General features: G+C 33.3%; 2 protein-coding genes across 2 annotated transcripts in view; one reads left to right on the top strand and one right to left on the bottom strand.

The window, feature by feature from the left end:
• The window catches only part of Rbp6 (RNA-binding protein 6), a 1,719,762-nt gene that overhangs the window by 1,675,076 nt on the left and 30,403 nt on the right, over window positions 1–14,283 (bottom strand). The gene's annotated exons all lie outside the window — the stretch shown is intronic.
• On the top strand, window positions 278–13,338 carry LOC140435812 (zinc finger MYM-type protein 1-like). Its single transcript, XM_072524529.1, has 2 exons — window positions 278–480; window positions 11,394–13,338. Exons 1-2 carry the CDS (start codon window positions 278–280, stop codon window positions 13,336–13,338), a joined length of 2,148 nt encoding a protein of 715 aa, XP_072380630.1.

Genomic DNA, 14,283 nt, shown 5'->3' with positions numbered 1-14,283 from the left:
ATACGATAAACCTAAACCAAACGATGATTATAACTAATATTGAAACAAAAAGAAAACGTTAAATCAAAGAAGCGATAGAAATTGAAAAAAATCCCAATAATCGAATCTAAAAGGATACTGTTCAAAGACTTCCAATGATATAGAAAACGGGGCCGAGGAAAAATATAAAAATGAATTAAGTCACAAGATCGACCAGTCGGAGCCAACCTACCTATTCACCTAAAGGGCAAATCACCAGAATCGGTGCGAGGGACAAGTCGACTGAAGTCGACCAAAGATGAGAGAAAGACGAGACCTGGATGTTGGAGTAATGGTCAAAAGTAAGGATTGCAGTAGAATATACTGGTCTTTAGCGCAAAAACGACTCCAGAAACAAGAGCCGCTATCTTCACTGTCTTCGTCGGATGATGTACACCGCTGGATCACTAAGCAGCGGTTAGCCGTTATAGCCATTACCGAAATTATCAAGTCACACCTTAAGTAGGAGAAGCCATCTTTATCCAAGGGGGTGTGAACCCCTTATTACAGTGAGGTTGCGGCAACCTTACCGGTCTGCAAATCTGATAGATTGAGCAGCGTCGTAATGTCTGGCTCGATCAGATCTGGACATTTAACGAGGAATGTGACCCTATTACAGATCTTTGCATTGGCCACCTCTAACCCGTACACTCTCCGTATCATAAAAACAAGCTTCTTTTCTCAAAACTCTCAAAACTTCTTTTGACAATCCTTAGAGTGCTGAAAAGGTTCTGTTCGATTTATAGACCCAAATTCTATCAATAATGGCCCAATTTCACATGGTGAAGACGAAATAATGAGAAATGATCGTCACCACCCAATATTATCAAATGCCGATATTTTAGTCCTAATAACACCAAGAACTAATCCCGTAGATTATGTCTTAATAAAAAAAATATACAAATCCCAATCATAAAAACAGAAGAAAAATTACAAATATATTGACAAAAAACCACCTTGAATGATAATATGGGGATAAAGATACAGACAGAACAAAGAAAGAAATTTTATTTGTAAGAAGTTCATAAAAAGACAGAAACATAACAGGTTCAGATAAACTGCCAGTGGCAATCCTTAAAATTTATTAATAAGGGGTATATTTAGGTACTGGTAAAATTATTTAACAGAATTCATAAATCAGGAATTATACCACAGAAATAACTGATATCAATCTTAGTCCCCTTCATCATTCATTGAGCCCTGGTCAGGGTGTGTTGACACACCTTGACAAATAAATATTATTGGTTTGCTGACTCCATTGGCTGCGATCCTGTGTCATTTGGTCTGCCCATCGAGTTGGAGATCTGCCTCTTGGTCTTCGGCCTTCTACCTTTTTAGTATTACTACCAATAGTTTCATGGTTCCCGTTCTTCTAGTTATATGGCCGATGTAAACTAGGTATACTCGTTTTACTTTTTTTAGTAGCCTGTCTTTTATATGAAGCTGTTTGAGAATTAATAAGTTGGTTCTATGTTCGGTCCACAATAGGCGTAGAATTCTTCTATACACCCACATTTTATAGGCTTCAATTTTATTTCTATCGATTTTTAGATTGTCGGTGTTTCAGATGGGTATGTAGCAATGAAAAAAATAAGGGCTACGACCAACCTTAGTATTCCTTGTTATTCGGTTTTTTCATATTTTAGCCCAGGTATACAAATCTGTCAACCACTTCGAAATTCGCCATTTGGTGTATGCGCAGCAGATTATTATTTGCTTTGTCTACGATTTGTTTTTTTCTGATGTTGATCTGAAGTTTGAATTCTTCGCTTATCCGGCTGAGTTGTTCAGTGATGGTAATTCTTTCGACTTTATTCGCTGCTAGTATATAAGTGTATCATCTGCATATTGTAGGTTGCCGAATTTAGAAAACCTAAATTATATCAAAATTACCGTACTATAATCCTAATGAGGCACACGCCGAAACAATTCCTAAAAGTGTATGCTATGATATACTATGTAACGAGCCCACCTGGAAAAGGCTCCGGTTGATTGGGATATCCTCAGTTTTGATTTTATTTTCACCAGGTATTTGAAAGTGAATTTTATGCTTCCACTCCGTCATTATTATTTTAAAAAAGTCACTATATTATTATCGACTTTACATATTATCAATATAATATATATATATATATATATATATATATATATATATATATATATATATATATATATATATATATATATATATATATATATAATAATGACGGAGTGGAAGCATAAAATTCACTTTCAAATACCTGGTGAAAATAAAATCAAAACTGAGTCTCCCAATCAACCGGAGCCTTTTCCAGGTGGACTTGTTGAGTCCCCTTTGGTTCTGTCTAGCGATGAACCCACTATCTCAGCTACTGAACTCCACTGACTCAGGTTTTAGCATAAAAAATAACAATATAGTTGCGGCGAAGCTTAATCATTTGTTATATTTGGATGATTTGAAATTAATGGCTTCCACTCGAAACCACCTAGATCAGATGCTAAAATCTATAGAAACTTTCTCAAATGATATTAGTATGAACTAGTTGGAACTAGTCAAGTGCCGTATATTAAATATAGTCAGAGGAAAGGTTTAGCCCGGAGATTTTGATACGAAAGGTGGTCAAAATATCGAGGCAATTGGTGAAAATGATATGTACAAATGTTCAGATATGCTGAGTACAGCAAGCGCGAAAAATTGACCATAAACTGATAAAAAATGAACTAACTTCTGAGTTAATGAGAAGAGTATGACAACTAAATCGGTCATTTTTTAAAAATAAGAATTTGTTTAAGATATTAAATACGTACGCCTGTTAGATACTTTTTGGTATTATCAAGTGGTCAAAAACGCATGTAGAAAGTTTCCAGCGAAAAGGACGAACATTTCTCACAAAGGCGAAAACACTTATAGACATATGTGAGCAACTTGATAAACATATTGCTAATTTAAGAACTTATTTTCAGGTGCAGGCTGAGACATCTACTTTATATCGAGCAATCTGCGAGTCGATGATACAATGCCGCTTAAACTGAGAAAACAAGAAATAGCATAAACCACCTAACTAAGCAAGAAAAAATGAGCACCTGAATGAGTAAACCTCTGCATGTGGGACATCTCAATCAGATCAGCCAAGAATATGTCGACAATACAGCGTCGAACTATTGGTTGACATCAGGAAACCTGTTTATCGAGACTGATGGTTTCCTACTTGCCATTCAGCATCAGGTTATTTTAACCAAAAATTACCTGAAATATATTGTTAAAGATCCTCAAGTCCAAAATGACAAATGCCGATATGGCCGCCAAGCTCAAGAAACCGTCCAACATCTTACCGGGGGCTGTAAGGCGTTTGTCGTTACTGATTATAAAGAACGCTATAACTCAGTATTAAAGATTATCCACCAAGAACTAGCTGACAAACTGGAACTTCTTCAAACCGACATCTTCCTTACTATCAGTACGATGACAAGATCGCCAAATATAGAGAACTAGATATATAAATCAGGAGACAATGGAGGATGGAAAGTACCCAGACAGTACCTATTATTCTATCTACTACTGGTGTTATTTCCAAAAACCTCCTAGCGAACGTAAAACAGCTGGGTCTAGATGAACATCTTTATAAAGCCATGCAGAAAGCTGTACTCCTAGCGACGTCCAGATGTGTACGAAAATGTTTGGGAGATACTTCAGCAAATCGAGTCACCAAGGGCTCGATATCACGGAAAGAGTCGCACCAGAGCTCAATCCTTTTGATACCATAGGTATCTGGGATAAGTGAATTTTTCCCTTAGAGGGAGTGTGTGCCGTATGGCTAAATCTGGATATTATTAAATATTAAAAATCTATAGAATTCCAAATATAATCTTAATATTTTCAATACTTATCATATTTAACATAGTTAGCCTAGTAAAATAGTTCAAATAGTTATTTTATAAACTTTATTGTGAATGTGAATGGTAGATAATTTATAGAATTAAAAACTTGTTACAAATAAAGGTTATACTTATTATACTATAATTTTATTATTATACTTTCTAATAAATTGTTATAAATTACATAATTTTATTTATGTAGATAGTTAATATACTAGTTTCTGTTAACAAAAGAGACAACTTAGCTTAAAGAGATAAATTATACGAAACTTAAAACATTGTAATACCAGTTTAGAGCGTATATTATAATAGAGAAGTTTGAAACTCACAATTTGTAAATAATTCTTGTTGACGTAGCATACAACTCAGTTTAAATTTTGTCAGTTTTCAACAGCGTATATCTGAAATTACGAGACTCGATGATTATCTATTTAATTCAAAAGCTGAAAATGTAGACTGCTTGCGGCAAACATGTATCATAAAGTATTTAATGTAGCAAGCTGTAAAACAATGTAAGATGACATAAAATTAAATTTTAGCCAGAAATTTACTTTCGCTTGTCTCGTAAGTCCCGCTCACGTTCCCTTACCTAATGATCCTATCACACACGACTCGACTGCGCCAATTTTATGCACAAGCATGCCCTTTGTTGTGCACAATAGCAGCCCTGAAGACCGGGAACTTTGCGTAGGGCGGTAACGGGGGTAGGAGGCAATCTAGTTTAGTGTTCATATACTTTTCCACTTTTCTTTTTTTATTGAGAGGCAATTTCAGGACCAAATTGAAATCTTTGTATTCTCGAGTTCGACGTGGAAGCCTCTCCAAGTCCGATATCTGATCAGATTATGCTTGCTGCTAGGAGGCCTCCTCGGGAACAATTTCAGCCGTACTTGGAGTCATGCCGGTTCATTGGCGTACAAAAAAGTGTTTAACTATGTATATTATTTTATTTAACATAGATGAATGTGTTTATTCTATTTTAGCTTAATAGTTCCAAAAACAATCAAACAAAAAATAATAACAGGGGAAGCAATAAAAGCGGAAAGGCGAGACAGGGGAAAAATTATAAATATTTAAATATTTCGCTTACCTAAGTTTACTTGAATTTATCGTGATAGCTTACAGCTATGGCCATTGATATCACTCACGACTAATGATATCTTAATTACTACTTAATTACCCCTGATTAGATAGCGGAGCTCTGAATACGTCCATACACTTGGACGGTCAAATGAAAAAAAAAAACCGGAAAATGTGAAAAAAATCCATGAAATGGTATTAGCTGATCGAAAAGTAAAGGTGCTTGAATTGAAAAAAGCCACAATATTTACTAAAGAGTGCACTAGCTATATTTTGAACGAAATTTTGATAATTTTGTTTACCATTTACTGGTTTTTGGCAACGTCTTTGGTGAAAGTCAGCGTTTGCTAATCTTTGACCAAACACATGATCGTGTAACCAATTATCAACAGTGTTTGAACCTTATAAAGCGAACTCCATCGGACTTTTGGTATCGACTGGTGGCAGTTGATTAAATCCGGATCCACTACTAAACACCAAAGAACAAAATAAATGCACGGCAGTGGAACGAATTCGTCAAATGTGCTCCGAAGCGGCCAAGAGTGGCTTAATGGACTGGAAAGGTTATGAGCACTGTATTTTTAAGATTTCAAAGGCATAATTTTAATTGACTTAAAAAAGGTAAGACTATCAATAGCCAGTATTATTGTGAATGATTTTACAAATTAAAGAAAGAACTCAATTCTAATTGGGCCCACATGCCGAAGAAAAAAGTGTTGTTTCTCTAAGACAATGCTAGAATTCAACAGTGTTAGGAAAATTTACATGGCTTATTTTCCTCATTTGGCCTCTCCGAATATTATATATGTGTTTTCAAATTTAAAGAGATGGATATTTGAAGAAGCCCCTGCCGAAGCCAAGTGCAAAAAGAAGACTATATCGAATAAAATCAAAGAATTATACCACGTTTTTAATTTCAAATGAGATTACTTATCAGATTATCTAGTAATGTATTATTATTTATAGAATTAGAATTGTTTATATAACACATCCCATTACAAATACTACAAAACTTACTTAAATGATCACAGTGCTTACCTGAAACAAAAAAAATTAAATTAATTATAAGTTTAAAAGTTTTTTTTAACATTTACACAAATATGTACAATAAAGGCATGAAACTTAAACGATAACCAATACAAAAAATTGTTTATGCATGCCTAAAATTCTTAAAGTAATTTGTTAAATTAAATATAGTAAAAATCACATGGATAAAAAAACACAAATTAACCAACCAAGAAATATTTTTTAAGAAAATATATTTGCAAGCATAAACATAACTATAAGATTAATAATCATAAAAATAATTAACAAAAAATAGTTAAAGCACATATCTGGTAGCTTTATTTAAACGTTACGTTCCACAGTTTAAAGGTATCGCCGATATAAGTGATAGTTGGCCCAATGATTATTATAGTTCTTTACTCTTCAGAAGGTTCAAAGTGCGAATTTTAAAAGCGACAGTAACCTGAGGTAAAAGAAACTTAGTGTATTTATATAATAATATACCAACTAGCCGATCTTGATTCGGCCAAATACGATAAAAATTTCTGGGTTTTATCTCGCTACAAAAAAGCTGTCTGTTAATATTTATCTTAGCAGGTTCTTTGATAACTTAAGGAGATCTAGATATTAGCGGTTAAGTCGATCATAAGACTGATTATGGATCACAACAATATTATTTAAATTACTTTTAGATTCATAACTTTTTTTAGAAAGGCCACAAATCTAACTTTAAAAGAAGATTTACTCTGTTGTTGGAATCTGGTATTGGCCGTGGAATAGTATTTGATTCTGTAGGTGTATGTTTTTGTCAGAATTTTGTAGACCTATCTCTGCAGTTTTGGCCGTCTAATGTATTGGATAATGTATTATGTAAACAAGTTAAGTTAATATCGGAGTTACCCGTTTGCACTATGACTCCGTAAGACTTAAACAAGTATCTTAAATATATTAATAAAATACCTCTACAAACCTCATGAAAAATAAAAAAGCGTTAATAGCAGTTGTAGAAATTACTGTACGATAATCACATTACGAAAAGAGAAAAATGCTAAAAAAAAAAGAAATAAAATATATAGTAAGAATTGTACATAAACTATTCAGCTATTCAACTATTATAAAATCACTACATAACTGGGGTATTGTTAAGGGTAAGTGGGATATTATATGCGAACTGAATGGATCCAGACTCCTCATCACAACGCACAGAGCACGAATCAAAACACAATCTTCTACCGCCAAAGAACTAAAATTCTAAAAAGGATCTGATTAAAAAAAATTGGAGGTATAAGCATTTGGGAGTGAGTGAGTTGAGTAGTTGAGGTGAGAAAGTAACGTGAGTGAGTGAATTGAGTCAGTGAGATGAGTGGGTGAAGTGAGTCAGTATGGAAAGGTGCGTGAGTGACTTGAGTAAGAGAGATTTTTGAGTAAAGTAAGTGGAACAATTTCCTAACATGGAAAGTGGAATAAGTACAGTGTCAAGTTCTCATAATTATGCACTCACGGCAGATCACAATCGAATTATCAGAGTGAAGGCAGAGTTCGCCGAAAGCAGGAACAATAAGATGCTTTAAATATTTTAGAAGGAAGCACGTCGCTATATGGGCCTGGAATAGACGACGAATTTTTTAAACGCATTTTTCTAGGAATATTTTTTTCAAGTCGGTGTTTACTGTATTTCAAAAACTAGTTGATCTATCCTTCTCAAATTTTGTACACATCTTTAAAAGATAAATTAATTGATCGGAACGTCGAGATATTGCCCATTTTGTTGTTTTAATTAATTTTACATTAAATTAGTAAAATTGACAAATTTTGTTACATTCTAAATTAAAAAAAATTCGAAAATTCAAAAAATTTTTGCCTTCTAAAATTTTTAAAAAGTAATAAACGTTACCACCTAGGAAAATCGTTTTGTTTTTTTATCAACACATCATCCAGTTATAATTTACGATAAACACCGCAAAATTTCGGATAATACCCTTGAAATGTTATACTATAATGTACTAATGTTATAAATACATTTATATTAAAAAATTTAAAAAAAATAGGTTTAAAATATGTATTGAAAATAAACCATACCTCCCTTAAAGTTAGTTACCTAATAGACAAACAGTATTTTAATTCATAGTTAAAACTTAAAAAAAAAACATTAATTTAATTTTAAAAATGATGGTTTAAAAAGGAGCCACCTAGTTTTCTATTTAAAGAAAATATGGCTTCATTTGAGTGGTAAAAATACGAAGTTTTCAACTGTGCAACGGATACTTTGATGTTTATAATGACGAAATACGGATGCCGGATGGTGTGTAAACATCAAAGAATATTATTGAAGGTACATAAATGAGCTTTAGTATTGCTAATATTAGTGAGACAGCATTATACAAAATAGAAAAATTTCTAATTAATATTATATTAAAATAAAAATATCTATTAATTTTTACGAGGACATATAAAAGGGGGAATTTAAATTATATAATTTTACATCTAATTACCGACGCTGACCAACAATAGTTAGTAAAATACGACAATTAAGTACACTTGACGTAAATGAATAATGATATAAAGATTAGTTAAAGTGTTCTCCTATTTCGTTTTTGCTTTTGAGGGCTATCTAAATGTATACAGTGTGTCAATTTAAAAAGGTGTCACCACCAGCATTTGATCTCTATAAAAAATCTAAAAATATTCAAAAGCACGTCTACTTTTGAGAGATCATTTTAGTAGACCAGTTTTTAACTAAAATACATCAACCCTCTTGAAAGGGCGAACATAACTCAAAAAACCTTTAATGGAAATGGGGGTTGAGTAATACCTCATTTTAAAAGTCGTTCAACTACGTTCTCAAAAATATCACACATTATATTTCTTTTTAGTACTTTTGGAAAAATTACGTAAAACAGTAAAGATATTAAGTATCAAGTTTGGAACACGTGACCTGGGATTGCTAACAAAAAAAGATATAATCACCGTGTTACGTTAGGTTAGGTTAGGTTAGGTTGGATGAAGCAGCACAAACAGAAGTTTTACCTTTACTTCACAATGTGGCACGACAAGTAGCAATGTCTCACGAAACTGTAAGAAAAGCATTAAAGTTACATAAATTTCACCAGTATAAAATACAAATTCTTCATCAGCTTCTTGATTATGATTCTGACAATAGCGTTGAATTTTGCGAAACAATGACGAGTTTAACAATTGCAAACGACAATATTTTACAAAATATTTGCTTTAGTGACGAGTGTACGTTTTTTAATGGACATATTAACACGCAAAATTGTCGCTACTAGAGTGATAAAAATGTGCGACTTTTTAGGGAATGTCATACACAGTATCCCGAGAAACTGAACATGTGGGCTGGAATTCTTGAGAATACAATTATTGGATCTTTATTCATTGAGAAAAATCTAACTGGTGAGCTCTACTTAAATCTGCTTAAAGAAATAATAGACCCCTTAAGACCAACCACTTTGGAAAATCAAATTGACGCGGCTGGTAATATGATTTTGCAAGAAGATTTGATTTAATTTCAACACGATGGAGCTCCACCCCATTATTTTCTTCCAGTTAGACAGTGGCTAAATGATAGATTTCCTGGCAGATAGATTGGTCGAAGAGGAGTAATAGAATAGCCACCATGATCACCCGATAATTTCTATTAGACCTCGAGATTTGGAAGATTTAAAGGGAAGAATAACAGCTTCGTGTAGGAAACTGTAGCCTGAAGTTTTTCGAAATGTTAGAGAGAAACTTGAAAGCAGGCTTTATCACTTTTTATAAAACAATGGACACAATTTGGAGCATTTACTTTAGTAAGTTACTTTTATTTTTTTACATTTACTTTTACTTTAGGAAGTTACTGTTTATTGTTGCAAACATTTTTATATTTAAATATCTTTACTGTTTTACTTGGTTTTTCCAAAACTACTAAAAAGAAATATAATGTACGTAGTATTTTTGAAAAGGTAGTTGAACGACCTTTAAAATGAGGTATCACACAACCCGCCATTTTATTAAAGATTTTGAAAACTGGTCAACAAAATGTCCGCCTCACAAATAAATTTAACGTGATTTTGCATATTTTTATATTCTGACACACTGTATATGTTCCATATTATATGTATATGTTAAATTTTTCACATTAAAAATTTTCTGTACACTAAGGACTTTCTTAAAGTTGTGTATTCTTGTGCATTTCAAATTTATCTTCAACATTTATAGCTGATGATGACAGAGATGTCGAGGCGCGTCCTATGTGTTAGAAAATAAATATTGTTTTTACAATTTGCGGTTTTGCTTAGAAATTAGTAATTGTATTAGAATTTTACTGGTTTAATCTATAGTCATTCGCTCTATCCACTTTCTCGGAATTTTCGTTTTTTGTTTTCAATATAATGTGATTAATCAACGTCATAACGCCATCTCATTACTTTGTTTTTTTTTTCTTCCTGCAGTCAGTTACATTTATGCTGTGCAGCAGAGAAATAAATCCCAATCAAAGTAAATGGGCAACAGATACAAGACTCTCGTAAAACCAAGACCAACTATCGTATATGGTACAGAATGGTGATCAGGTAAAATAAAGAACAAAAAATGTATGATGGACAATTAGATTGCTTATAAGGATAAGTAGATTCATAAACACTGGAATTAAAACGGGTATTCGAAATGAAAGAGGTAAAAAACTAGCTGATTCTGTTAAGAGTAAAAAATTTTAATTACGAACACTTATTGTGATCTATCCGCATACGACTCGCAAAACTGTCAAAGTTACATAACGTTATATTTATCATCATCAATCTGTACGTGTCCACTACCGAACATAGGCCCCTCTCAGGTCTTTCCTTCTGTGTCTGTCTGGTGCGGCTCGCATCCAGTTACTGCTAACACACTTCATCTGGTTGCAGTGGCGGTTCCTTCATAAGTGCACATGTGCACGTGCACTCCCACAATAATTATTTTCATACAAACATTTATATAAATATTTAAAATTTATTATTCTATAAATAATATTTTTAATCAACTAATTAACCGTAACTGAAATCAGAAATTACAGATCCGCAGCTTATGAGTAATAGGTAACATTTAGTTATTTTTATTCTATTTAGACATGCGGAAACTTCACGGGTTCGAGACTTGAGACACAATCTCCAGAGCACTGCTCAGCTAAAAATTAATTTTCATTGGCCCAATACCACCGACCGCACTTCTCACTTCCCCGCAATAGCCCCGCGTTGTAGCTGGCCTGGTGTGCACAAATCGATTGTGATCGGTGATCCTAAATCCTATTGTCATTGTAACTTGTACGGACGGCAAATACACATTTAAATTTTGCGGTGTTAGTGTTGCTTATCAAGTTTCAAACAATTTAAGAATGGAGAGCGTGAATGTTAGCGTGGATTATTTAAAATCAATTAAATTTTCTTCACTATCTTTAGAAGAAAAATTAAAAGTGCACCTGCAAGTCCTAAACCAAATTTGTTAATTTCGAAGGTAACAAAATGCAAAAGTCGGGATTATAAACGATCATTTAAAATTGAGATTTATGAAAAAACTGACTGGTTGTGTGGGTGTGCTACTACCAATACTCTTTACTGTTTTCCGTGTTTACTATTTGGAGATGAGGAATCAGAATGGACAAAATATGGCATTAAAGACTTAGTTCATTTATCCGAAAAAATTAAAAAGCATCAACATTCAAAGTCACACATATCTGCTAAATTAGGTTTCAATTTATTAGGTAAACAAGATATTCGGCAACAACTAAATAGTGCATACCGATTAAATATTGCAAAACATAATGAACAAATAAAAAATAATAGGTACGTCTTATCAAAAATTATAAACTGTGTCAAATTTTGTGGTGCTTTTGAACTTGCTCTCCGCGGCCATGATGAAAGAAAGGATTCAATAAACCCTGGTATATTTAGAGGTCTCATAAATTTTTCCGCCGAATTGGATTTAGCTCTCAAAGACCATTTACAGCAAGCTACTGTGTTTAAAGGAATGTCAAAAGACATTCAAAATGATTTACTCGATTGTATGCTTTCAGTGTGTCAGGCACATATCAAAAAAGAAATTGCTGCTTCAAAATTTGTTTCCATTGTGAGTGATGAAACGAGTGACATTTCAAATATTTTTCAAATGGTTATAGTTTATCGTTACACTTTACAAAACGGGACCCCCGTTGAAAGATTTTGGACTTTTTTAAAACCAAATAACCACGATGCTGTTTCCTTAGCTGGCTGCATAGAAGAATGTTTAAGTTGTGTTTTATCAAGTTCCGATAAGTTAATTTCTCAAAGCTATGACGGGGCAAGTGTTATGAGTGGCGTTCATGGGGGTGTGCCAAAACTCATTCAGGATAAATTTAGATATGCCAATTATATACATTGTTATGCGCATCAGTTAAATTTGTTAATGTCTCAGGCAACAAGCATAAATACTAATGTACGCATATTTTTTGCTGATTTGACCGACATTACTAATTTTTTTTCAAATTCACCTCAGAGAGTTGCCATATTAGATGAAGTTGTGGGAAATAGGGTTCCATCAGCATCTGCTACAAGATGGAATTTCAAAATTAGAACGGTGAACATGGTGTATGAAAATAGAGAAGCCCTAATAGAGTGCATGGAAAGAATACAATCCACATCCAGGCAATCTGATACCATAACAAAAGCAGGTGCACTTTTAAGGTTATTGAATGATAATAAATTTGTATTTTGGTTGAAAGTTTTTCATCGTGTTATGCCCCACGTTGACATACTATATTCACAAATACAAAAAACTGCTACTGATTCCGTAATCGTAAAACGATGCCTGACTACATTTGAAGAAAATATACAAAAAGAAAGAGACAATATTCACACTATAAGAGAAACCGAGTTAACAGACATTGACGATAGTCAATCCAGGAAGAGACGGAAGAAAAATGACAGAAATTCTTATGTCTCCACAATTATTCAAGCTAAGGAAGTTTGCGATACTATACTATCTGAAATTAAAAGAAGGTTTTTGTTTACAGGACATTTGGAAATAGCAAAATTATTTTCAGTGGACAATTTTGAAATATACAGCTCAAATTTTCCTACATTGACATTGGAATCAGCAATTAACAATTATCCCTTTTTAAATAAGAACAAATTAAGGACTGAATTGGAAATTGTTTATAGAAGATCCGATTTTAAAGAACTTTCCGGAGCAGTTCACTTACTTAAATTTTTGATTGAAAATAATTTGCAAGAAGATTTTTCTGAAATTAATTTAATTCTTCAAGTACTTGTTACGATGCCAATGACAACAGCAGAAGCAGAACGATGTTTCTCTACATTGAAACGTATCAAAACTTTCCTTAGAAGTACTATGGGCAGGATCGACTAACTGCACTCGCCATGTTATCAATTGAAAAAAAAATGATTCAAGAAATTACAAATTTTAATGAATTGGTTATTGAAGAATTTATCTCAAAAAAAGACAGGCGACTTGATTTTCAATACAAAACTTGCTTGTAACATTTAAAAACTAAATTATAATTTTAAGTTTAATAAAATACATTATTTATTGTAGTTTCTTAATAAGATCCTTTGATTTTTACAATTTGACGACACTCAAAAAACTTTTGCTTACGGAAATAGGGCTGAAGCGGAGGCCTATGGTGTTATCTATTTTTATATGGTATATATAATATGTGTGCACCCCCAATATTTTACACCAGGCGCCGCCACTGTCTGGTTGGTAGTTATTGTCTTGACCTCCACTCTACAATACGTTTTGTTTGTCGGCTGCCTAGTATTCTGGTGGCATGTCCCGCCTAACTCCATTTTAGCGACACGGTTTTTTCGATATCCTTTGTTGTTTTCAGTTCTATGACGTATATCTTCACTTGGGATTTAATCTTTCAGAGAGAAATCCAACATCTGGCGCTCCATAGCACTCTGAGCCACGCGAATCTTGTTTATTACCTTTTTTGCGATCGTTGATGTTTCCGCTCCATAAGTGAGTACAGGTACCACATACTGGTAAAAGATGTTTCTTTTGAGGCATATGGGTAGGTCCAATTTAAATACATAGTTTAATTTAACAAACGCTTTCCCGGCTAAACTTATGCGACGTCGGATCTCACATGTCTGCTTATTTGTGACTAACCTAATTTTATGTCCTGAGTACTTAGACAATGCAGTCTGCTCAATATCCCTTCCAACAACAACACTATTACGATTTAACACCAGATTAGTTATTATTTGCGTCTTGTTCACGGTAATTTTTAGTTCTACCTTCAGGGAAGCATGATATGATTTTTCCAACATCATTATTGCCTCACCCATA

This window comes from Diabrotica undecimpunctata, chromosome 3 (assembly GCF_040954645.1).
Source record: "Diabrotica undecimpunctata isolate CICGRU chromosome 3, icDiaUnde3, whole genome shotgun sequence".
Taxonomy (NCBI): Eukaryota; Metazoa; Arthropoda; class Insecta; order Coleoptera; family Chrysomelidae; genus Diabrotica; species Diabrotica undecimpunctata.
The sequence above is the reverse complement of the archived record's forward strand: the minus strand, read 5'-3'. Positions and strand labels throughout refer to the sequence as shown.

Coding starts and splice junctions, on each gene's coding strand:
- LOC140435812 (XM_072524529.1), top strand. CDS start 278: ATGAGAGAAAGACGAGACCTGGATGTTGGAGTAATGGTCAAAAGTAAG. Junction 481..11,393: donor ATTATCAAGTCACACCTTAA/GTAGGAGAAGCC, acceptor CACTATCTTTAG/AAGAAAAATTAAAAGTGCAC.